The sequence below is a fragment of the Empidonax traillii genome, unplaced genomic scaffold (assembly GCF_003031625.1).
Source record: "Empidonax traillii isolate 1590-97213 ecotype Southwest subspecies unplaced genomic scaffold, ASM303162v1 scaffold48:size2401408, whole genome shotgun sequence".
NCBI classification, from domain to species: domain Eukaryota; kingdom Metazoa; phylum Chordata; class Aves; order Passeriformes; family Tyrannidae; genus Empidonax; species Empidonax traillii.
Window position 1 is genome coordinate 189,987 of NW_020955241.1, and position 24,421 is coordinate 214,407.

The 24,421-nt window shown below is 35.4% G+C and overlaps 1 protein-coding gene across 1 annotated transcript in view; it reads right to left on the minus strand.

Annotated features, from left to right (window-relative positions):
* The window catches only part of ADCY2 (adenylate cyclase 2), a 206,652-nt gene that overhangs the window by 42,071 nt on the left and 140,160 nt on the right, over positions 1–24,421 (minus strand). Inside the window, exons 8-15 of the mRNA XM_027878943.1 lie at positions 21,545–21,703; positions 21,067–21,199; positions 20,562–20,738; positions 19,190–19,233; positions 16,771–16,851; positions 12,339–12,408; positions 9,968–10,065; positions 3,583–3,667 (exon numbers count right to left, since the gene is read on the minus strand). Coding sequence (XP_027734744.1) covers positions 3,583–3,667; positions 9,968–10,065; positions 12,339–12,408; positions 16,771–16,851; positions 19,190–19,233; positions 20,562–20,738; positions 21,067–21,199; positions 21,545–21,703 — 847 coding nt within the window. The remainder of the gene's footprint in view (positions 1–3,582; positions 3,668–9,967; positions 10,066–12,338; positions 12,409–16,770; positions 16,852–19,189; positions 19,234–20,561; positions 20,739–21,066; positions 21,200–21,544; positions 21,704–24,421) is intronic.

The window sequence follows — 24,421 nt, forward strand, 5'->3', positions numbered from 1 at the left end:
TCTATGAATTTGTCTGTACTTTAAGAAGATAAAGAGACGAGAGACAGAATATATGTGAGCTAAAGGACCATCACTGAATGGTCCTATTGCTGCATGTAAACTGGGAAGAAAACCTCTCAAGGAAAATTTAAAAAAAATATTCAAAATTAATAAAAAAGAAGGGATTACATTTAAAATATGAAAGTATAAACCAGAAAGTATCTTTACCAAAACAACTCACAATCTTAAGATTTAATTCTGAATACTGTGATTATCTAAAAAACTAACTACAAAAAAAGCATAGGCACAAATAAGTAATTAGAACATAAAATATATAAATTCCTTTCAAGTTTCAGGACATATGCTATTTTAGCTAGGATGGAGGAAGGTTCAATGCCTTCTGGCTCAAGACTGGCAGGGAATGACATATCTCAAAGGCAGGCTCTGTAAGTCTCCTTATTTGTGCTACTATGGTGCTGCAACCTTTGATGGAAAAATTCCTATTCTTCTTTAATGGCTAATATTATCACTCCATACTAGATTGAGCTGGACCACACCAGTGCTGCTGAACAGCAGAATCAATTAAAAATAAACTCAGAGCAAAAGAGTGAGCATAAATCTCTTGCAATATTGTAATCAAATTCTGTAAGAGCTAGTAATTTTAGCATTCCAATCTGGGTGGGTTTTTTCTCTTGCCAATGAAATGAAAATCGGAGAAACTTGTTCAGTGTTGGGTTTTGTGTGACTTAGTGGTGGTGACAGCCATTTATAATTGGTGAAGACTTGAGAGGGCAGTGTCAAAAGTACTGAGACAAGCACAGTGACAGCCAGGTGTCCTAACTTGAACTTAGATTTTGATGTCTCCACTTGCACCACAGGTACCAACCATTCTATAATCTTGTTAACAGTCCTGTAAATATCTGACTACCACTGGAAATTTATGGACCAGATGCAGGGGCCGGATGGTGATAGGGCACCCCAGGGAACAGCAGGGCAAGAAAGAGCCAGAAATGTTGGGCAGAGAGAGGAGGAGGGAACAAAAAGAGAGAAACAGTAGAGGGAACGCTGAGGTTGGAGGAGGAGGTATTCTATGCTGGAGCAGACAACCACACTTCAGCCCATGGAGGACACATGCTGGAGCAGGTGATGTTTCTGAAGGAACTGCAGCCTGTGGAGACTCTAAGATGTAGAGCAGGGTGAAATTGTGAACAGAAGCAGCAGCAGACAGAAATGTACCAACCACTCTCAACCCTCACTTGTGCTGCCTGAGGAGAAGTAGAGGAGTCTGGAGGAATGAAGCTGAATTTGGAATAGGGGGAGTAATGATGCAGCTTTCATATTTGGTTTTGTTTATTACTACCCAAATCTATTTTCATTGTTAATAAATCGAATTAATTTTCCCCAAGTTGAGTCTGCTTTGTCTATGACAGCAATTGGTCAGTGATCTCCCTGCCTTATATCAAGCCACAAGCTTTCTCATCCTATTTTCCTATCCCATCCTTTTGAGCAAGGCAGTGAGTGAGCAACTGGGTGGGTGCCTGGCCCATGGCCAAGGCTAACTCACCACAGTTCATCTGTCAGGCTCAGTTAGACCTAAAAAATTCTCAGTTTTTTTGGTGCATTTTTAGAAGAGAGATATTTGGTGAATTTAAAATCTGTAATTATGTGCATATGCATTTACATACAAACATATCCACATTTACTACATGCCTTCTATAAGGGAATCCAAAATGCATCTCTTTAGAAAAAGAGGTATGAAAAACACCCACTGGCAAAAAAATCCCCCAAAAAACTCAAACCACATAAGCATTAGGGTGATAAAGCCTGATTTCTGTTAATACTGACATTGCAGTGTGAAAACTCAGATACTGATATTTATACGCTTTAAAATTTTAGACTTTTTCTTCTAGAAAGAAAACATTTGTAGTTATGGGTCAGAAACTGCAATAGGTATGCTACTGAAATATAACATAGGGTGCCACTGTGAAGGACAACACTGCATCAACTACGGTCATAACTTGCTGAAAGGCTTCTTAGCAGCATAGCTTCTGTATTAGAACAGCTGAACTCACAAAGACATAAGTGTCTCCTCTTCAAGTTGTTTAGGTTAGAACATGACATCTGGCAAGTCAACAGAAACACAACAACAGGTTTCTATTTCTGGGAACTATTACAAGGCATTGTAAGTAGCTGTTAGACATTATTCAAGTGGCAAACTCCTCAACTCTGACTTGGGATATTTCCTTAGCCATGCAGAAAAATATGTTTGTATGTTTTACATGTTTGTATTTCTCCTAAGGAACACTACAAATAAAAGCCCCAGGAGAGCATATGTCTGAGCACTTCTTGATACTATTTCATTAGCACCTCTATCACCTACAGGAAAAAGGCTGGCTTTTCCTTGAAGAATTGGTTTAATTTGCTAATTCAAGGGCAGTACACCAATATCACCATTTTACTCCCATGTCACTAACAGCAATCAAGTATGACATTACATGAGAAATAAGTTTTGCTGTTAAGTAACAGTGACACCTCTAAGACTTCTCTTCAGTGATTAAAAATATTTAAAAACATTGTTTCATTATATTTCAGATAATTCCTGAGTAGTGGGAGCATCCATAACTTGTTGGAAAGACAACTGAAATGTACATTAATTATATTTTCTTAAAAACATGTCCTGTTTGATTACAAGCCTCACAAGAGAAGAGGGGGAAATTATAAAATCCTATTTCTCTGCTTCTTTTTTTAACTGCTTTTTATTACTGTTTTACTGTATAGTCTATCCTTTGTGATATTTTGCTTTTTTTAAAAGATATTTCAGTTTTCTCTATGATAGTTTGTGGGAACATAGAGAAGGAGAAGTGGAGATTAAGTGACAGGTATACAGATAGTTTTATTTCAGATTACATGACAAATTCAGATTGTGTTCACTTTCTTACAAATCCTGAAGCTCCTTGTTTTAGATGGAGTTATGTGGTGGATCTATTTGAGAATACCTGAAAGGAGGACAATAATACTTGGAAATTATATTGTGAAATGATGAAAGCTTTGCCTAAATCTTGAATTAAATTAAATTTTCAAATTCAGCATAATATTGCGTACATTAATAGGTATTGCAATAACACCTGGAGTACTTATTAGCAAAACTGGAAATTTACTATAACATTTTTATATCTCAAACCAATTGTTATGGTGAAATATTCTCTAAACTCAGAAAATGGTCTTACACAACACTTAAACAAATACATAGTTCCCCAAACAAAAGCACTCATGAGTCACCTCCTGCAAGTAAAATAGCAAAAAATTTTGAAAAGGCAATCAATCAAACAATAATGAAAACCTTTCAGAGGATTCAGCTTTATAAGGGAAAGAGATTATCCATGTCGATATAGACAACCACTCCATTGGCATTTTCAGGTTTTCAGATAAATGAGTACATTTTACAGAAAATTAACATGGACAAAACAATGTCCACAAAAGCCTAAGCATGCAGCCTTTCTCCTTTAACTGGTACTCTAAAAAGACAGAGTGACTTGGCAAAATCAGAACATGTTACTTAAAAGAAACCATCAACTAATGGATTAAATTTCCTTGAATACCTACCAAAAGCTGTCCAGCAAAACAGATAAACAAAATGAAGGAAAGGAAGAGAAATGCAGCCCCAAATGAAATTCCAAGAATAGATGTTCTAGAAGAAAAGCAAAACATGTATTAATTTTTCTGTTGCACAGCTGTAGCACGACCTTTTTTTGTCTATAAAACTGATATGAAAAATTACTATGTGCAAGTTGCAAATTCCAAACATCAACACCGTGGAAAAACAATTCCAATCTTTACCAAAAGTGACCAGGCTTTTCCTCCTGCCGTGTTCTCAATTCAGGAATGCCTGAATTGGTATTACCATGAGAAAATAATAATTTCTGTGCTTATAATTTAAGTGACAGGGTACATTAACAGCAGCAACAATTTGTTTTGACTTTAGGAAACCTGTATTAAAGAAGATCCTTATTGCTCTAGATTTATGTTGTTGATTTCATAATGTTTTAAGAGTCTAATATATATACAAAGTAAACTTGTTGGTAATGTACATTCATCTCTAAAAAGAAAATAGCATGGGACAGTGTTGCCTGGTTTTCAGTGTCCCACAGGTAGAAGCGGAGATATCTGCGATCCTGCAGCGTTTCAGTTAGCAAGGGCCCTGATAATGACTGATATGTCATGAATGGTCAAATTTGACTGGCTGGCCAGTCTGATTCTGAAGTTTTGGAGGACATGGTAGGAAGGAAAAGTAAACACCACAAAGAAAGAAGAACGAACAACAGGTTTTTAATTGGGGAAAACAAAAACAAAAGAGTTATCTGTAGTCTTCTTGAAATCATCCTTACTCAGTGTTCTAGTTCATGCTTTTCTCATGTGTTATAAATAGGAAGGTCTAGCCAAAATAGCACACCTGGATATTCAGTAAACAGAAACAGAGATGCAGTAACAATCTGTATATTCATTCAATCATTTATTCTGCAAATGTGGAAATGTCTCTATATGAACACCACAGTAGAGCATAATTGCTCCATTGGGCACCACAAGAACTTCGTATCACATCTGCCTAGGGAAAGTTGCAGTGGAACTTAATTATGCTTAATGAATGCCAAGAGGACACCAGAAGCTCTAGATCAACTGAATTGTTTAAGGAAGAGAACTAGGTGCTGTCATGAAGTCCCTCACCTGAGTACCTGCCTTCAGTTTTAATCACAGAATTGATACTCTTACAGAACTAAAAAACATCTCTCAACTCCTTTGAGCATCAGCAAATATCTTATGAAAGCTTATATGCCAGAAATATTGGCACGAAATTTTATAAATAAGTTTTATATCCCCTGCATTTCCATAAAACCATAACATCTGTTATATTTTGTTAGTGCCTCCATAAACTTACAATTCAGAATTAAAACACATAATTAATAAAAGCATACATCTCTGTTCTTTAGAGATTCCATGTGAATTCAAATGTATACATTTTCAAATGTAAAATACTATAATATACTATAAAACTATAATACCAACAATCTAGGAGTAGATCTATATGGATAAATTTCCTTAGATGACATATAAGCATTGGAAAACATTTTGATCTGTTTTAACAACAGTCTTATAAAAGCTATTCTCAAGAAAGAACAAAAAAGCATTAAGAGCACCATCTAATTTGATGCCATTAAAAGCATTTTGCAGAATAACTGATGAGCTTCCCTGCCAATCACTCAGAGAACTTCTTATATGTTAAGTATTAATCATCAGATTTTGGGCTGATGTGCACAGCTGGTGAAAAACAAACAACTGGCAATTCACAACATATACTAATATTAAAAGAATTTTTTTCAAAAATTATTTGAAAATCATTATTGTTCATGAATACATGTTCTCCAAAAATTTCTCAATGAGACTGAGACAGTAAGCTGTATATCAGAATATTTAAAACTAGTCTCTACTCTTCAGGTATTTAAAATCTAGTAAGCAACAGAAGAGATGAAAGGAGAAAAAAAAATAGAAAGAAAGCCTGTTAGAAAACTAACAGGTTTAATTTTTATATATGTATTAACACTTCCAATTATATAGGTCCTTCAGTAACATTCAAGGAACCAGTCCTACATTTCAAACTACTGCTATTCTTTCTCTGATATGAAGGATAAAAAAAGGAGCCTGCAAACCTTAAAAAGTAATTCAACACAAGAATAGCCTTATCAGTCAAGTTTGGAGTGCATCCTTTTAGAAGAAGAAATTGTGATGTTTGTGAGAGAAATTGGAGAGCAAGGGAAATAAAATTAACATGGCATAAAGAGGGCTTTATGCAAAAAGTACTTAATCTCCCGGGCAACATGCAAGAACAAAAGGTCTTTGTAGCTGTTTTACATAATCAATGATGTTATTGAGAAGGCACAAGAAAAATAATTACACAGCAAGGTGAGCAGGGCAAAGAGAAAAGGACTGAGGATAACAAAAAGGAAAAGTTGTATCTTAGAATCCAGATTTGAGGGATGAAAACAGAGGAAAAAAAGCAGCATTTTTGCTTCCCACACCCCATACTTTTCTGGGAACAGGACTTCTGTTTCACTTAAGACAAAATAGTTTCATAGTTCTCCTAGAAGGAAAGAAGTGGGCTGAACATGCTACAAAGGGAAACAAAATACTAAAAATTAAGTGCCACCAAAACTAAGCCCCATTTGAAGCAATAACCATAGGAAATATATAACATGCATTTATTTTTTGTTACTGGAACATTACAAAACCAGTACAGGTCAGTAAATTAATCTCAGTTTTATTGTGTAGAGTTATCAAATGCATTTCACAGGTCATCAAATACATGCACTGACAGAGTCAGGAAAACTAGTCAGAAGAGCACCTGAAATCGCATCAGCCAGGTAACTTTTTACCTTCCTCTTCAGTGGAAGAGGAATCGACTATTCAAGGAACAACCTGCTAGAGTGCCCCACCAGGAACCCTGACAGGACAATCTTTGATCATAACCTACAGTGAGACAGTTTAACATGAAGGAGACAGCATGGGAAGTTCTCAGGCTTCAGATAGTTCCATTTCTAAATAATTTATGATCTTGGCTATACTTCTCATATTTTTCTTGTTTCATCAGCAAATATCTGTTTTGAACTATTCATTTTTATCAAGTGGTATGGGATTGAAAAAATTTTTATTTTTACATACTTATATCTTGTTGGCAACATTTCAATTGGCACCTGAAAAAATAAAAATTTATTTATGAAGGTGAAGATACTAAAAAATGCAGAAAAGAATGAATTCCTTCTACAATTTTGTAACTTTTAGGGAAATATGTGACTTACGCCACACGTTCCTTAGTGGCATGTAGAGAATTTCCTTAGCTTGCCAGGTAATGAACGTCCATGTTTTGAACTACAGAACTACAAATTGTCTTGAAGTGATAAAATCATAATGAAGACATTGCAAGTGACAATTATACTGAATTCAGACTCTTTTGGTACCTAAAAATGCTATTTTTTTCATAATTCAACTGATGCTTTCAGTAAGCCATTGAAGGATTAAACAACTATGGAGACTGTATGGAAGCTTCAGTGTTAAAAAATATCGGTTGGGTGTTATAACTCCACTTGAGTAGTGGGGGTTTTTTTGGCTTTTTTTGGTTGGTTGGTTGACTGGTTTTTGTTTTGGTTTTATTTATTTATTTTTTTTATTTATTTTGAATCAGAACAGAAAGCTAGTAATGATGTGTTTCTTTCATTTATATTGTCTTGCCTGCTTTCAGACAAAGTTTTTAAGTACTACCTTTTCTATGAAGAAATTCAGCTGTGCCTGATTGGAAATACTATGTTAGGGCCTCCTAACCACCTGCCCTGCACAGAGTGAGATGACTGCTAGTTTGTCATGACTCAGGACAAAAGGACACAGTTTTTTGAGCACAGCATGCTCAGAGACTGAAGGCTCAGAAAGAATGTTAAATGTAGCCCCTAATAAATCCCTTAACTCGAGTAGCACAAGAAGTATCTCCTGTTCAATAGAAATATACTTTCGTCAGTTCAACAGTCTGCATTTCAAAAAACCCAACACTACCAATTCCACGTTAGTTGACTGTTTGCTTAAATAAAGAATGTACAGTTGTAATGAATTATTAAAGATACTTTTCTCACTTGATAAATGAAGAATGCTAGAGAGCCACTGAAGGCCTGTTCCAAGGAAATGTAATGAACAAGATTTGCTTTTATTTTAATGTCACAATAAAGACCTACTCCTCATTACACATTTCACCCCAAGATATTGTTGACTTGATTAAATTTATAGTTACCACTTTGTGTAAAGTTTATTATTAAAACAACACATCAGTTTACTGACCTCGGGAAAATTAAAACATTAATAAATTATTTCAGCTTTGAAATAAATGTCTTGTGATCTTGAAGACATTACTTAGTACTTGCAACTTGCTGGATGTTATTCACCATCAAATATCTCCAAATGTACTTTTAAGTAGCAGGCAGCGTGCCTGCACAGAAATCAATGATATTACACTACTGCAAAACCAGATTAATGGAAAAGTGAATCAATAAAACCCAATGACAGGTGTAGTTCATCTCCCCGTCTTCATTAGATCACCATTTAGAAATCCTGGAGAACTTTTGGAAGAAAAGAAAAAGGCTAGATAGAATTTTAGAAGGGAATAACATCTGCAGCATCGGACTACATTCAATTTGAGCTACATCTGTGATTACTACATACACTGGTGACTTTTCAACTTTATTTTTTTTATTTTCTCTTTGTAATGCTCCCAGTTTTCCAGCAAAGACACAGGTGCCTGTATAATATCTTGACTTTCTGTTTTCCATTTTTTGCATCTATTTAAATAATCCACAGACCACTTGAAGCTGAATACCATTCATGTTGGTAATATCTGATTTTACACTTTTGCTTTTACAACTTAATACACAGCTCTATAAAAGATCATAAGACATTTAACATTTTGTTAATGAAAATGATAAAGCATACATGTCTTTTGCTCTGATGTTACAATGAGATCATGTTTTTACAAGCTGGAGGACTCTTTCCTTATATCCCCCTAGGGTTCACTGACAATATGATATATTTTAATAAGCTACACTAATTGGTTTAAGTGACATAATAAGGATAGAGCAAAATGAGCTTCTTACTACATGTATGATAGATGATAAATGTAGATTAATTTTCATGAATGAAATCAAAACCTAAAAACAGATTCAGAAATCATACTGCTGCAAGGGAGTAGTGAGATTCATCTTTGGCTTTTGGGATACCACAAATCATGAATTTCCCTGAATTAATTCCCATATTTATCAAAATATAGTATAAGCTTGTAAAATAAAATTAGCCATGTGTCTTAGTTTCATATTTTTCAATAGTAATGCCCAAAGTCAGATTGAACCATGAGTAGGATACTGCTGAACTCTTGGAAGAGTGTCCCTTGGTGGCTTGTATCTCTGTTTTAGACGCTAGCCGAGAAACTGTTTGCTGTAACATCTGAACAGAAGTCCATAAAACTTTATATATGTTATAAAATAAGTCTGCAGTGTGGAAAATCAATTTATAATGACCTAACAGTTCCTTCTGTCTTTGAATTAAAATGTGAGTAAATACTACAGAACAAGACCCATCAACCAACTGTGATTACAAGTAATTTCTCCTGAAAGGACTGTACAGGAGAAAGGACAACGAGTTAAGAAATATTGTATTATGTACAAGGAACATAAAATGTTGTCTTTAGAAATGATTCCTATAAAACAAATATCAACTTTCCACTTGGTAAACTATCCACAGCAAAATTCCGTTCTAAGAAGTCTAATGAAACATTTTTTATTAGAACTATCTTCCAGTTTTTAGCCTTTCTAGAATGCACACAGAAAAAACCCCTGATTTATATACACAAATATAAATCAGCTCATACTATATAAATTCTGATGAAAATTATTATTGCAGAAATTAATTATATTATAATATTAACTAAAATATAATCATTATGAATACTAATTATGTTTTAATGTTTAATAGAGTAGTATTATCACAGTGATATGTTAAATACATTTATTTATCACAGTTCCAATTCTGTAATCCATTTTGTCCCACTTCAATGTCCATCACACATTTTACATATAATTTTAGTTGCACAAACTTATAGCTTGTATTACTTTATTTACACATATGAATTTCATTCCTGTCATCATCATCATAATATTTTTAAATGCAAGGAGAAAAACTAAAATGAATTAAGAATTTATACTAGTGTTTGGCACAACACTATTGACAGTGTTTAAAATTAGAAATAAGCCTAACTTTGAAAGTGGTATGAAATTCTCAGTCTTCTCTATTCAATTTTGTTTCCACAAATTGACTTCTGTAATCTGACAACAATTTTTTTACTCATATTTTTTAATACCAATGAGCAAATATACATAGGAATGAGTACACGTTAAATATCACTTACTTTGGCAAAACCAGAATCTGTACAACAAAAATGCAGAAGAATATGAGACAGGCACAAGTCACATAATACTTAAATGCAGGCAGAGTAGTTGCGCGGTACTAGAAGAAAAAAAAAATCAAATGTTAAAAAAATAATTGCCAAAGCAGATAAAATATCAGCCAACTGAAACTTCAGCTTAAAGATGCACACATGTATAGGCAGTCTTTAGCAACAGTAAATTTCCTGTTCTTCAGTGACTTCATATCCACTAATCTAGGGCTAGGGGTTATCAGGCATAGTATTGAATCCTTTTGCTTCTTGAAAAACAGCCATGTCAAACAGACTTGTGCTGAACTGACTATCCCAAATTCATAATAAAAAGTTTAGTAAACAACAAAAAAATTTAAACATTTTTAAAAATATTTTTAGGAATGGCCAAACATTCTTAACAGATTCCAAGATTCTTTGTCATTAATCCTTCAAACTGATTTTCAATTATTGAAAAATACTGAATGGGCTGAAACATTTATGAAAAACATAACGCTCATTTAAACAGGAAATTTCTGAGCACAAAAAGTAGCAAATTATCAACCGTACTACAGAGCATAGCTAGCAATCACACTGATATTTACTGGACCTATATTATTACTTCAATTAAAATATTTTATGTCTCTGTTAAATGCCCTCCTATGTCCACTGATACTACTAAACACTTGATATTCTTAGGAGAGAGTCAATTTGATCTGTTTTGTCATGAGAAAAATCTATTTATCTCTAATTACTCTGTCTAGAGACATGAGAATTAAGCAATGAAATATTTATCAGAGCTGTTCTGCTATTTGAGATAGATATATCTAGGTTGAAACCAATTAAATACTCAAAGGGAAATGATCTAAGTAGCTAATAAAGTTACTTGCACTATCCAAATTTTTTTGCAAGGGATAAAAGTTCAAGATTTAATTACTATAAGAAAATACACCACAGATTACTTTCACAAAGTGCTCAAAATGCAAACTTCAGAAAATGGGAAGTGCATGAGCTGTGCCTTCTTACTGCAAGCACACAGCTATGTCTTTGTGCTTACTGCCAAGCTCTGCCCATGAAATCAGTGCACCAAACTTTACATGAACATGAAGAAATGGACTTTGGTAACCAAACAGCTTTTTTCACTTATAAAAGCAATATATAAGTGATATAGTCACTATAGATCACTATATAGTGACTATTTATATAGTCACTATATGATGAACAAAAAGCAATTCTGATCACGTACCTAACTGAATTTCAAGGTACAAATATGACTTTGCTTGATGCATAAATTTGCAGCAAGTTGTGTTCTTCCGTCTGTTAAATACGTTTATAATAGTCCTGTTCAACAATTTTTGGACCTTGAGCTGCTGCTAAAATCTCACGGAATTCCAATCCACTTCTAAATGTATTTGAGTGTTTCCCATTTCTCCATACATTTCCTAACAAAGGCAGGCAACTCACTCCTTAGGTTAAGCTTTTTTTGCTTTACAACAGCATAACTGTTCAGCTATCAGCTGCCCTATGCTTATGAGAAAGCAGAAAGAGGCAACTCCCCAATCTTCCTGCTGAAGCTCTGCCAGTATGCAGAAATATACTCAAAGTCCACAGGGCCATAAAACAAAGAAAAGGCCCAACTTTATAGGCTAGTGGTCATGACAGTCACCTAAAAGGGAGGAATCCTTCGTTCTCCAACATCATTATTCCAAGGACAAGAAAAACTACCAGTTAATCCACCTGAACATACAGGTATCAAGTGTTTTTTATCACATGTTATTAGTCTGAAGAACATTTGGTATGCTGCACTCAAGACAGCAAGGCATTTTTCTTAAAAAGACAGTTATAGTATTGTTTCCCAGAAATGACTGTGAGTAGCAAGTGCATATGGAGAAAACTAATGAGCAACTGATATCATTTCAAGTCTATCATTATTACAGGTAATTATTACATTACTACAGAAGTCTTTGAGACATTGAAAAAAAATCCCAAACCCCAAACCAGTGCAGTTTGTTAAACGCCTTTTGAGAAAACAGATTATGGAACTTAGAAATTGTTTGCTCCAGACACATAAAAATTGGACTATCAAACCTTTTCCCACTTCTGTGAGACCATGTAAAATTCAAGAAATTCAAGTGAAATGCAGAGCCCTACAAACAGGGAAGTAGTTGCAGACATCACATTCATAAAATTTCTTCTGTAAATCAGCTAAAATATTATTGTAAGGTTTGATCACCTCTCCCTACAGGAGAGGTGGTGTAGACATGGCTATGTGTTACAAAACCAAGGGATACAAGCCTCATTTAGGGTAGGTCAAAGAAGGAATTGACCAATAAATGTGCAACTGCACTTACTGAAAATAACTTACTTCTTTTTCCAGAGTCTTATTATAGAAAAGAAGTGATATTCTTTGAATGTCTTCAGATTTAAGCCATTGCCTAGAAGAGAAAAGGAATGTTATCACTGAGATAAGAATAAAGCAGTCCTGTCCTTTTACATAAGTGAAGTGCAGCAAAATAAGAAATTCAGTTGGAATAAAGCAAGTTCTTATGTAGTGCAATGTATATGGTGAATTTTCACTGACAGTAAAAGTGGAGACTACAAATCCCCTCTCCTTTTTGACTTCTACTGCTAACATGAAACAAAAGCTCAGATGAACAATAGCTTTTCTGTAGATCACTCCTAAGCAGAATCAAGGGAGAGATTAATATGATGTAATTCTAACAGTGATTTTCCACTCATGTCCGAAATACATCCAGCAGACAGAAGAGAACCTGAGATGAAACCAGTCCTTCATAAGTTTCTTTTAGAAAGCACACTGTTCTGATATGCAAAAGTGGTAGGTAAATTACACTTCACAAACTCCTATTGCAAACGAAAATGTAATAAACATTACTAAAAGAGGAGGAGTGATTTTGTCTTTGAACTGTGTCAGTCTCTTGACCACAGCCCTGCACTACAGAGGTAGATTTTGACCTTTTTGCTGATTATAAAAACTTCTTCCCCACTTAAAAAGGAGAAATTGTATAAGTACTTGCATTGAAATGAAAGATGTATTTTAAACTAAATGAATCTTGACAAAAGCTTGACATAACTTTTACAAAATGAAATGTTTTAATACGAAAGTTTACATTTATTTAAATGGATACTTGAAAAGATATAAAATATTAAAATTTCAAGAAAGTTATGCTGCTTGTACCTCAAGAGCACTAAACAAATCTGAAAAAAAAAATTAATTAAGCAGACTAATTCTGCGAATATGCAATATTTGAGCTTGAATAATAGTTGAGCCTGAGTTTTTTTTCAACATCTCCAGCAATAACTTTAAATTAGGCTCTAAGTAGTGCTCTCAGTCTCAAATGACAGGCTGCAATGCAAATAAGTAGCAGTAATGAACCACAGTGGAACAGATCCAAAATTAAGGTCCTGGGAGAACAGGAGTGGACAGGGTGGAGGGTAAGCTATTAGCTTTGATTTATGAAATCAAAAATATTTGTTTCCCTGCCTGGGAGACTGTCCCTGTTCCTGTGCAATCAGTTTCATTATAATAAGGGGCTATAAACATTCTCAGTTCTAGGAATGTTTAATTCCAAAATATATTTCCCAGTTTGCTCTGCAATGGTTCACGTTTATATCTGATCACAGTTAGGATTCTGAGAAAAAAACACATGTTATAGGCTAGTGTATCTATGGCATCATTTTGTTTTGGCTCAGCTGTAATCTACTGGAGAAAACATTCATTTTGTGGAACATTTTTAGTAAACTCTTAAAATTTAATGCAATTCTTTTCCCATTTAGTTAGAAGAATCAAACTTAAAGTAACCCTCTTTTGCAAATAATTAAATCAGAAGCTGTTAGGTTTTTTTTACAGCTCAGAAAAAAAAAAACTCTATACTGGTTTTAGGTAGCACGTGCTGGAGGTCTGAGACAAGGGAATAGTACAACACATACAAATGGAAGTGGAGAGCTAGTACTGAAGAGAAAGCACATACCTTTGGCATAGAGATAAGGGCTGAAAATTCTGCCTCCAGCCTCACTCCCTGATGAGCCTAAAAGTTACCAAAGTATTTGCGAGTACTTTGGGGATGTCTCCTGAAAAGGTAGGTACCAAAGCTAACAGACTACCATCCATCCATGTCCTACACAAGTTCCTAACCACCAAGGCTCGGGATGGCATAGCTAAGGCTGCTCATCCCCCTCTTGTGCAGGACAGGCACTTTGCAGTCAGGAGTACTTTGTTGAATGTACAGCAAAAGGAAACACATGGAGAAAGCACGATGTTACACTCTAATGGCTAAGGCACTGAAGCTCTTTGTTTCTCACTCACTCTTTTAAATCTGTATTTCTGTATCTTTTAATGCAGTGCTCTAAAAGAATAATATTGAATAAACAGGTCATAACTTTCCTCATGCAACTCTGCAAGGAGCATTGCTAACTAAGTCTACTACTCTGAATCATGCTGTAAACCCCCTGGGCTGCTTTTTAGATGCTAGAGTTTCATTTATATTCCACAAGAAGGAATTTAACCCAGGTGTCCAGAGCTACCGACTGTGCGTGCATGTGGCGCTTGGCAGCTTTGTGGAAAGATCACTAAACCAGCTTGTGAACTGGCAAGGGAGCAGTGAGGGAGGAAGCCCAGAGAAAACACTACAGTGACTTTAAAAACTTGAGGTACAATTTCAATACATATCATACTATTTTACACTGTGTAAAGACAGTGATTCATTTCGGCTACAGCATTGTCTTGGACTAAGAAGATAGACTCTACATTTCCTTATCTTCCAGTTACTGGCTGTAAAGTAAAATTACACCTGGCCATGTAATTTCCAAAGGCCCCCATATTATGACCATTTTCTTGCAACCAGTTACTTTTTTTACAGAATGAAACGTGGCAAAGAACCATGGTACGGATGAAAAAGTCAGACCATGCTGACAGTTCAAGGTGGAAGAAAAATGACTCTGTACAGTGAATGTTTGCTTTTGAATTCCTTTCATGCATTTTTCTAACTAAAAAGGTCAAAAGCATGGTACTTTTAATACCATATATTAAGTGCAATAATGTTTTTCTAATTTTCTTTATTCAGTCACAGACCTATTTCCTATACAATCCAAACTTTACAACTAAGAACATTTAGAAGTACCAGGCTTCTTATAGATTTTCATAAAATCTATATCTTAAATACTTAAATCTTTTCTTTGCTTCTTGGTTCACAAAAGCAAAAGATTTTGTTTCACAACCACTCGATTACTGTAGCTGACAATGTTATTTTCACTTTACAGCCAAAAAACTGAGGCACAAAAATATGTACAAGGTGATTAGTTTTGTGTTCTAAATGTAGGAAATATTTTATTTAACTGTTCTATGTGCTTAGCCTTCACATAGTTACAGTATTATTGAATTAATTTGCTGTTTGAGGAATCAGGACTTTTGACAACTTAGTCTCAGGTATTCGACTGAATCATAGCTTTTAAGTGTTTCATTCAGCAAATCAATACTCAGACAGGTAGACAATCTAGTTTTGGAAGGTGACATTCAGCCTTTCTGATATTCAAGATCATCCCTTATCTTGATGCAATTCCCCATGTAATTTACGAAACACACTGAGAAATTTTCAGAAACATTTTATATCCCAAAGTTTCTCTGACTTTTATGTACTAATTAGATAAGACAAGGATTCCCTGAGATAAAACAACATACAGTATGGTCACACATTATTTTAATGCATTTAAAGACATGAATTACTTTTGACATCAAACCATCATTTTTACAATCCACTTATCAGAGCAAGTGTACCCAAAGACATATAAAAACTACCAAAATTTATACAGTTGTTTTAGGCAAGTCTAGTATAATCTTTAGGCAAGTCTAGTATAAGGCTTTGCCTATCACATGACCTACCTTCTTTCACTGTATTCTTTCTGTGGCCTACAACTCCCAACACTCTTTTCTAAAATGACTGAAAAATATCTTCCTAAGGCAAAGTACCATTAATAGGACTAAAAGATGAAAAAAACTCCAAATGTGACATATGAGCATTTAATAATTAGGTGTAATACTCAGATGATTAAGATTCTGAGTAACAAAAGTAGAGGGGGAAACCTAATTCATCGCAATTATTGTCCACATTTTTGAAGGGCAATTCCCGTATTTCATCAGACAAATATAAAAAGCCTGAACGCTTATTTTTTTCTGATATTGATTTCTCTCTGAGTCTTATCTGTTCACCAGCAAACAGAGAAGATCAATACTGCCTCCAGCTCCTCCTAGGGCACAGAAAAAATATGTCAGATTGCCTCCCCCAGCAATTCCAATATGCCAGCAAGATCTTCTCTAAGAAGTCAACCAACTAGTTGAAACACTGAGATATTAAACTATGATTTTAGGGAAATTTTCTGAGGAATTTTTTTCTGTGACAATTGTGAAGCATCTATTTTCACATCATTCTGATTCCCAAGCCATTTATTTCTTGGATCTTACTCCTCTGCTATCAGTTAAGGCAACTCTGTAGTTGTGGCTATGAGTCTACAGATACAAACAGCTACAGAGCAAAAACCCCTATGCTATGAAGATCAGGACAAGTCGAAGCCTCTGTCACACCATGATTCACAGGCACTGTCTTATCTCATATAGTAGAAAATGCTACTGTACAGCCAATCTTCACAATGTGCAGAGCTTCCTATGCCTATATTAGTGACACCTTTACTGCTTTCAGATTTGGTGTGCATGTGGGGGCAAAAAATATCTTGCAGATTTATGCCAAAATTGGAAAGGATAAAAACAACGGGGGATAATAACTTACTTTTGAGCATTGATTCCATCAATGGCCTGGATCATCCTCTCATTCAGTTCCTCCTCAAACCTCCTTTTCTGGGATTTTGTTCTGAAATGAAAAATGTGGGAATTTACTTTGGAAAATCATTACATTGCTAATAAACATTAAACAATGGCTACCATAAACACGCGAGGATAATAACAATTTTTTAAAATGTATACTGCAATAGGAGCTATAGGCATCAGGTACACTGAGCCTCGTAATAAGCTCTTAAAAATACCAGCATAAGGTACAGTCTGACACACACGTACACACTCACAAATCTAGAGTTTAGCTACTAGCAATCCCTTAAAACACAAACATAAGAAAACTTCAGAAACAAACCCAAGAGAACTCAAGAAATTCTGGTTGAAGGAAAGTCTTCCACAGTATTATGAATTCATGAAAAAGAATGAGAATATGCTCATATTCATAAAACATTCCTGTTTCTTGCAGTTATTTTTGAAAACCTTGTCAGAATTTTATGATGAGCACAATGTGATAGTGTACTGAAGCATAATAGGTATTCTCTACCATAAGCCTGATAGCTCTTCTTTTCTTGGAAATACTTTATTATTTTTAATAAGAAAACTCAGAACGATCTTAAACTAGTTTCAAACATACATCATGTTTCTCTGTTTATAACCTTGTAAATCACCTGCAACAAAAAACTCACCTTTTCTTTTGACTGGACTGAACATGAACCCAACAGAAGATCATCAGAATGGGTTTGTCTTTGCTAATATAAATTACTGCAAACATCATCAATCCTTTCAGTAGTTGTGCTCTCCTTAAAAATTATATATTTAAAATACTGATAGATTATGTCTCTTTATTTGAAAACTTAAATCCAATGTTAACTTAAAAACAGTGTTTTGTAAGATGTCAACAGCTAGATCTGAAATTTGACTCTTTGCTTACCAAAATGTTCTTAAGCTACAAATTGAACTCTGTAAAAGGTAGCACTGGTTTTCTTCAACATCCAAACTTACAACCAGTTGCAGGATTCAAATTAATACAGAAATTATATTAGCGTACTTACAGGAATTTTAAAAAACACTATTTTTAAAAAAAAAAATCTATTTTTTGTCTATTCAATGCTATTGAATTTAGGTAAGAAAGCGCTTATAACTCATTTTTCACATATAAACAATCTAGAAGAAATATACAGATGAGGAGACATTGTCTAATTACACTTATCCTCTTGGCAGATTCTTAACAACATAAGACTATTGTGTAGCTACATAAGAGCTAAGAGTGCCACAAACAGAAGCCTACAGTCTGGCTTCAAACCCTACATTTTTATATTCTAATAAAATATGGATTTGCAAAGTGCTTATGATCTTTTCAGCTCTCTCATGTGGGAATGACTAACTAGCTTAGATAGAATCCTAGTTACATGTCTGCCTTACTAAGGACATTAGATGCCAGTAACGGTTTATAGAAACTCCTTCCATAGTATGGTATCAAGATACATTTGTACCTTTGGAATCTATTTTGGAATGGAGTTTAGAAACACAAAAGCAAGAATACTTCCGAAACTTCAAGAACTGCAGTATTTCCAAATGTCACTGCACAGTGATCTTTCACTGGTTGATAGAAGTTCTTTGGACATGTCTAAATGTTCTTTGGACTGTCCAAATGTAAATGTGCAGTTTTAAAACTAGACTCTTTTTATTAAGGAATATTCAGTCAAAAGTTAGTCATCCTCTGGAACTTAGCAATATTTTAGGTAATTGCACAGCTCTACAGTAACCAAGGACAATGAAAACACAATTTTTTTAAAAGGTTCTTTCAAATGACTTTACGGTATTTATGGTATCATCATCTTGCCCTAGTAATCAAAGTACCAAGTAGCAGCATGAAAACTTAGAGCTATTGTAATCTTGTAAACATTTTGTGCAGCATGAGCACTGTAGGAAGACCATAAAATACCTTTCAAATGTCTATTACTGCAAACATACAATAGACTGAAATAAGAGACCACAATACAAATACAAAGCGATTAAACGAATATATGTCTCTTTTAGTACATATTATTAGCCGTTCTAAGAAAAATTATTAACAGACCTTTCCGTCTGCTCTTTTCTTACCCCTCTGTGCCTCCTCCAAATTTTCCTGCATATAATTTTCTTCCCACTGATAGAGTATCTGGTTTGTTAGGAGAAACGAATAGTAGCTCACCAACATACCAATTCAGAATAATGCTCTCTGTTAGGAGGAAGTGTATTTGCAATTCATAAGTAATATGTCTGCCCATCTATTTCCATAGCCCTTCTCTACATAAGAGGTATCAGCTGAAAAAACAGTTTGCATGAGAAATGGACCTCAATATTTGAAAGCATATGAATGCATATGTATTTATATAGACTTTTGATGAATAAGTAATTTTTTAAGATTAATTTACCTCTCTCTGCAACGCTGAAAATGATATTGCCCCATGGGAACATCCTAAAGAACAAACAAACAAAAAAACCTTATTAATTACAATAGACTTTGACAATACTAAGTTGCTTTAAAAACAGTGTTGAAAACAGGGTCAAGTAAGGGGGAAAGTTTCCAATACAAATACTTTTAGCATTAGATTAAAATTGTTTAAAAGAAAAATCCAGCCAAGAGTAAAGATGAACTGACCTGGGGGAAAACTGATCTATCATTATAAACACTAAACAAGTAATACAACAGTCTGAATCCAAGAATATTTTGCTTTACCGGAAATACTTCAACGTCACCACTGTTTGGATGCAGCCCAAACTTTTGACAGCTTCAGCAAAAAAAAATTTAAAGTGCTTTTGAAAAAAACAGACCTGAGTAACCAAATACAGACAATAGTCATTATTTTTTATTAATAAGTAACAGCAGCCATCACAGCCACATTTATTTTGTGATTAATAGTGATGGCTGGGTACTTTCTGTAATGAAAATGCCACAATACACATTCTGATGCACTGTATTTATTGAACAAGAATACGTGGCTCAATCCTATGTTCCCATATGTAACTGGAACAAAACTGAATGCCAGTGTTGAAAGCTATTACAATTTACCTTTGTGCTTTCACTTTTTAGAAGATAATGAATGTACAAGCTGTAGACCCACAGTGTCTTACTGACAGCAGAAAAACAGTGCTAAGCAAAATTAAAAAGAATCTGTTCAGCGTAAGAGATGCAACATTGCAGTATAGTATTCTAAAACTCAGGCCATCAACCACAGCTAATGAGTGGCAGGTGCACCTTCGGAAAATAGATGTAACAGTGAGTATGGATTTGGCTCCTGGAGTACTCTATGAATAAAGTCCACTCCAGCTACCACAGGGATTATTCTAACCTCATAGCCTTTGCTTCAGGTTTGGCATGTTCCAAACAGAGAATGTAGCTGAACAGTCAATGAATCATAAGGAATTTCTCTGTATTAAAAGTTTTCCTTCCTAAAGGTGTTTCATTCTGGCATTATGTTCAAAATATCTTCCCACAAGACAAACAGCAGCCACTCTCCATGCTGTGCCTGAGGAGGGTCTGAGCTCAGAGGGTCAAACTGTGTATTTTAATAAGTATGTTGGACTCCTTGTAATTCAGAGATGCATTTATAGGAAGACATGGTTTCTTAGATCTAATTCAAAGCTCCCATGTCAATGGAAAAGCTCCCAACAATTTCACTGGTTTATGCCCTGTACAAACATATGTATCTTCTTCTATCAGAAATAACCAGGTATTTAGCAGTGAGCACCTTTTTCCTTTCAAATGTTACTAAATTGTATGAAATGACATAAGTAGGCCCCTACTGTTGTGCTTATCTTGCCATTTTCAGTGGTCATGCTGTCCCTGTGGTGCAAGTGTGCAAATGGCTTGGCTGCTCCCCAAGATTCCAGGTACCGGGTCATGCGGACAGAAGCTCTCATTTTGGCGCCATCAAGAGTGTGTCGAGGTCGAATGTGGTGCTGAGGGCTTCGTTTTTCTCCCTGGTTGGAAGAAAATAAAAGGTGTTATCAGGCTTTGTGTTCATGACCTTTTGAAGCAGCAGTACATCATCTGGTACCACAGATCTGCATGCCTAAGAACTTAAAAATGGAGAGTTGCTAGGAACCTGCAAATCTTAATGATATTGCTGGGAAATATCAGAGACTTATTTCTGAAGAGTGGGAAACATTTGCAATGCAAACATTATGTATTTGTAGGCATCAATAACAGCTCTGATCAATATCTTATGGTAGTGAATTATTCAATAAAGAGATTAGTGGTTCTGCTCAAAAATAACTATGACTGGCCACAAATAAAAGTACTACTAACCTTAGGATTGATTACAAAGTAAGTCTTAACATTATGCTCTTTCAGATACGGGTCCCTCACGTCTCCATCCCCATCTTCCACTTTGTAAGCTCCATTCAAATGTGCCAAGGTGACTGAGGTGATGTGAACACGGCTGAAATTATATTTTAAAAGAATGACAGAATCACAAATACTGATCAAAACCATAATTTGAACCTGATCAGCCATTTTACTAGCTTTACCTCTTCTATGCTGCTCACTTCATTTACAGTCCCTCTAATTTTTAGGAGTTCTAATGGGAATAAATCTAAAGGTTTCTGTACACAAATAAATGCTTCTTAAAATCACTGGAAATACTGAGTGTCCCTTTTTTTTTAAGCTAAAGACAGCACTAAGAATTAGCTCACGCATCTCCATGAAACCTTAAGACACAGTACCTATGTGTTTCTTTGTGGCTGAAAAATCCATGTTCCCAGAGGTTAACAGGGAAGCTTCTTACCCTGGGACTCCTCCAGCTTCCATGTGATTGGCCAGAGTAACATCGTGTGACCACACATCATACTGCCACTTCTGCAGCCCAATAACACCGCACAGCACATTCCCCGAGTGCACTCCCACGCGCATATTGATATCAACTCCCGTTGCATCTCTCACTTTCCTGCAGTCGATAAGAAAACCTCTGTTAATATACATAACAGGCCCTTTGTTTTCTTTTAATTTACCAGTCAAAATTATGTGGATGCCACATCCCTGGAAGTGCTCAAAGCCAGGCTGGATGAGGCTTTGAGCAACCTGCTCTCATGGGAGGTGTTCCAGCCCGTGGCAGGGTGATTAAAACTAAGTGATCTTTAAGGTCCATTCTGATCAAAACCCTTCTATGAAATTTAGCAATTTCAACCGTAATAACATTTACCTCTTTTTACCATTGTCTCCATTCTTTGTATGCTAGGATTATATATTACCTTTCCTATTAGCTGGACTTGAAAAAGTTTGTAGAAATATTAATTCTCAAGTCCACACCTGAAGTTCCTTCTTTTATACTCATATGAAACTATTTGGAAGGGCTGAGCTAAGTAGTGGAAATGTCTGGTCTCATGGTAGAACCTAAGGACTGTTTCTGTTCTGCAGAAAGCTTTCAGAGATCTGAAACTACTGTTAGGTGCCCTTCTACCTGAAGACCCTAATATCTATGTTGAAGACCTTCTCTTATCTGTCATATCTGCAGGGAAGGATGAAAAACACGGCACCGCAGGATATTCTACAGGCTGTGGTTTGTACGCAGTGCCATTCAGACTGTGGAGAACATGAGGCTCAACAGCCTTCCACATGCTTAGTGCATGCTGTACCAACTACAGCGTTATACAGTGAATACACCTCCACTGTCTAGACCACATCTAAACTTTTGACCTTTTCAATGACAGAGTTAAGTATTTTTTCACCCAGCCCAAATCTCAGAATACCTCTGTACATAAGATAGGCATTTATTTTTCCAGAAGCAGCTTTTCTGAATCATGAGTGGGTGACTTAAGTCCAACAAATAGAACATTTTCAGACACATGTCATATGTAACTACGTATGTAAGGAGTTATAAACCAAATTCAGATATTGATAGGCTTATATAGCTTTAAGAAATGGAAAGATCATAACTTGACTACACTTAGGTATTAAAACCCCAACTCACATGGATCCAAACCTGACCAGTAATAAGGAACATGCATATAGATTTATCTTGGAGAAATTCAGGGTATTCATGGAAGAAACAACTATAGAATAAGGAAACCAAATGGCTCCTATATACGAGTCAGGTTCATAGTTCTAGCAACATCTTCAGTCTCAGTGATGAGAATCATCAGCTCTGAATTAAAGAATTGAGCTGGTCCATTTATCTTTTTTTTTTTTTTTAATGAACAGGAATATAAAACCTAATAGGCTTAATTTGATATGGTAAATCCTACATTTAAGCATTAGTCCTCAAGTGTTCTTTTTCTGGGAAATTAAGGTAACAGGAGCATGACTGAAACTATTTTAATTCCTGCAGTCTCTATCAAGTGTTTATTAGTATCTCTTTTCACTTCCCCATCTTACACTGCTCTCATGTAGCTGACACACTTGAAAATAAATTGCCTGGCAAATGACAAATGCCATTTTGCTTTGTACAAGGAATATGACACAAGTTTAGCACTTCTGAAAACAAGTATTTTACAAAACTGGGCAAAATAGAAGAGGAACATTTATCCTCTAGGAGTAAATTGGCAAAAGGCTGCCCTGCCATATTCTGCAGAGCAAGCAGAACAAAGTTTGCTTTATAATAAGCTCTCAGGAGTTAAGGAGGGGAGCAACTAGAACATGTACTACTACTGAATCTTTTCCTCTGTCTCACAAATTAAAAAAACCATAGAAGACTTTAAATTAGCCGTGTAACTCTGGACCAAATTAGGGCTTACTACTACTTCTCTCCTGTGCTCCTTGAACAATTGCTATGATGACGCAGACACAATGCATTCGAGAAGGTATCTATCACATTCCCATAGGACACTCAACTTACCTACACAAGTGTTTCTGAAACTTCCCACTTTTATTTAATTTTCTCTCCCATAGTCTCTCCGGTTTCCCTCAGCAAACCATAGTCTATGTGCCCATCCTGGCTAGGCAGTCAAAATACTCATCAAGACTGTATTTCTCCTATTGTAATCTGAAATTTGAGTTTGTAAGGATTTCATGTTTTTCAGAGGCATGGTTAGCTTGCAGATAGTTGTAGCAACTTTACTCCCCACAAGCAAGGGTTCAGGTCATTAAGAAAACACCTACTCTCTTCACCTGAGCTTTATTCATCTCTAACTATGGGCTAAGGTATCTAAGAGACTACAACACATTCAGTGAGCCTTAAGCATTTAGTCCCCCCCAAATTGCTAGTTTTAAATACATATTTTCCTTTGGGATCAGACCTACAAGAGAGAAAATATAGCTAAAAAAATTATTTTTTTTTGTATCTAACATTCCAAATGGTGTAACCATCTCATCCAACAGTTTCTTTTACTTTCCTCTGAAATGGAACTCACTTTATGCTACCAAATCAAAGACAGTCCTTGAGAAACATGTGGCTGAGAAACAGGAGAGGCAAAGGAGTGGAGTTTGGGCTGAAGGAAAACAACCCCTATATGTACAAATAAACATATTTAGCCTTAACAGATAAACTCTAGCCCTGAAGAACCCAGTTAAGGTGGCTGGTTCTCAACATCACAGGCAGCATCGGCATCTATGGATTGATAAGGTGAGCATCCAACTCCTGGGCAAGCAGACTGCAGGCTACAAGAAACATTGGATTTGTTCCAACATAGAGCAGAGCTGCAATGAAATTAATCAATGGGACTACAAC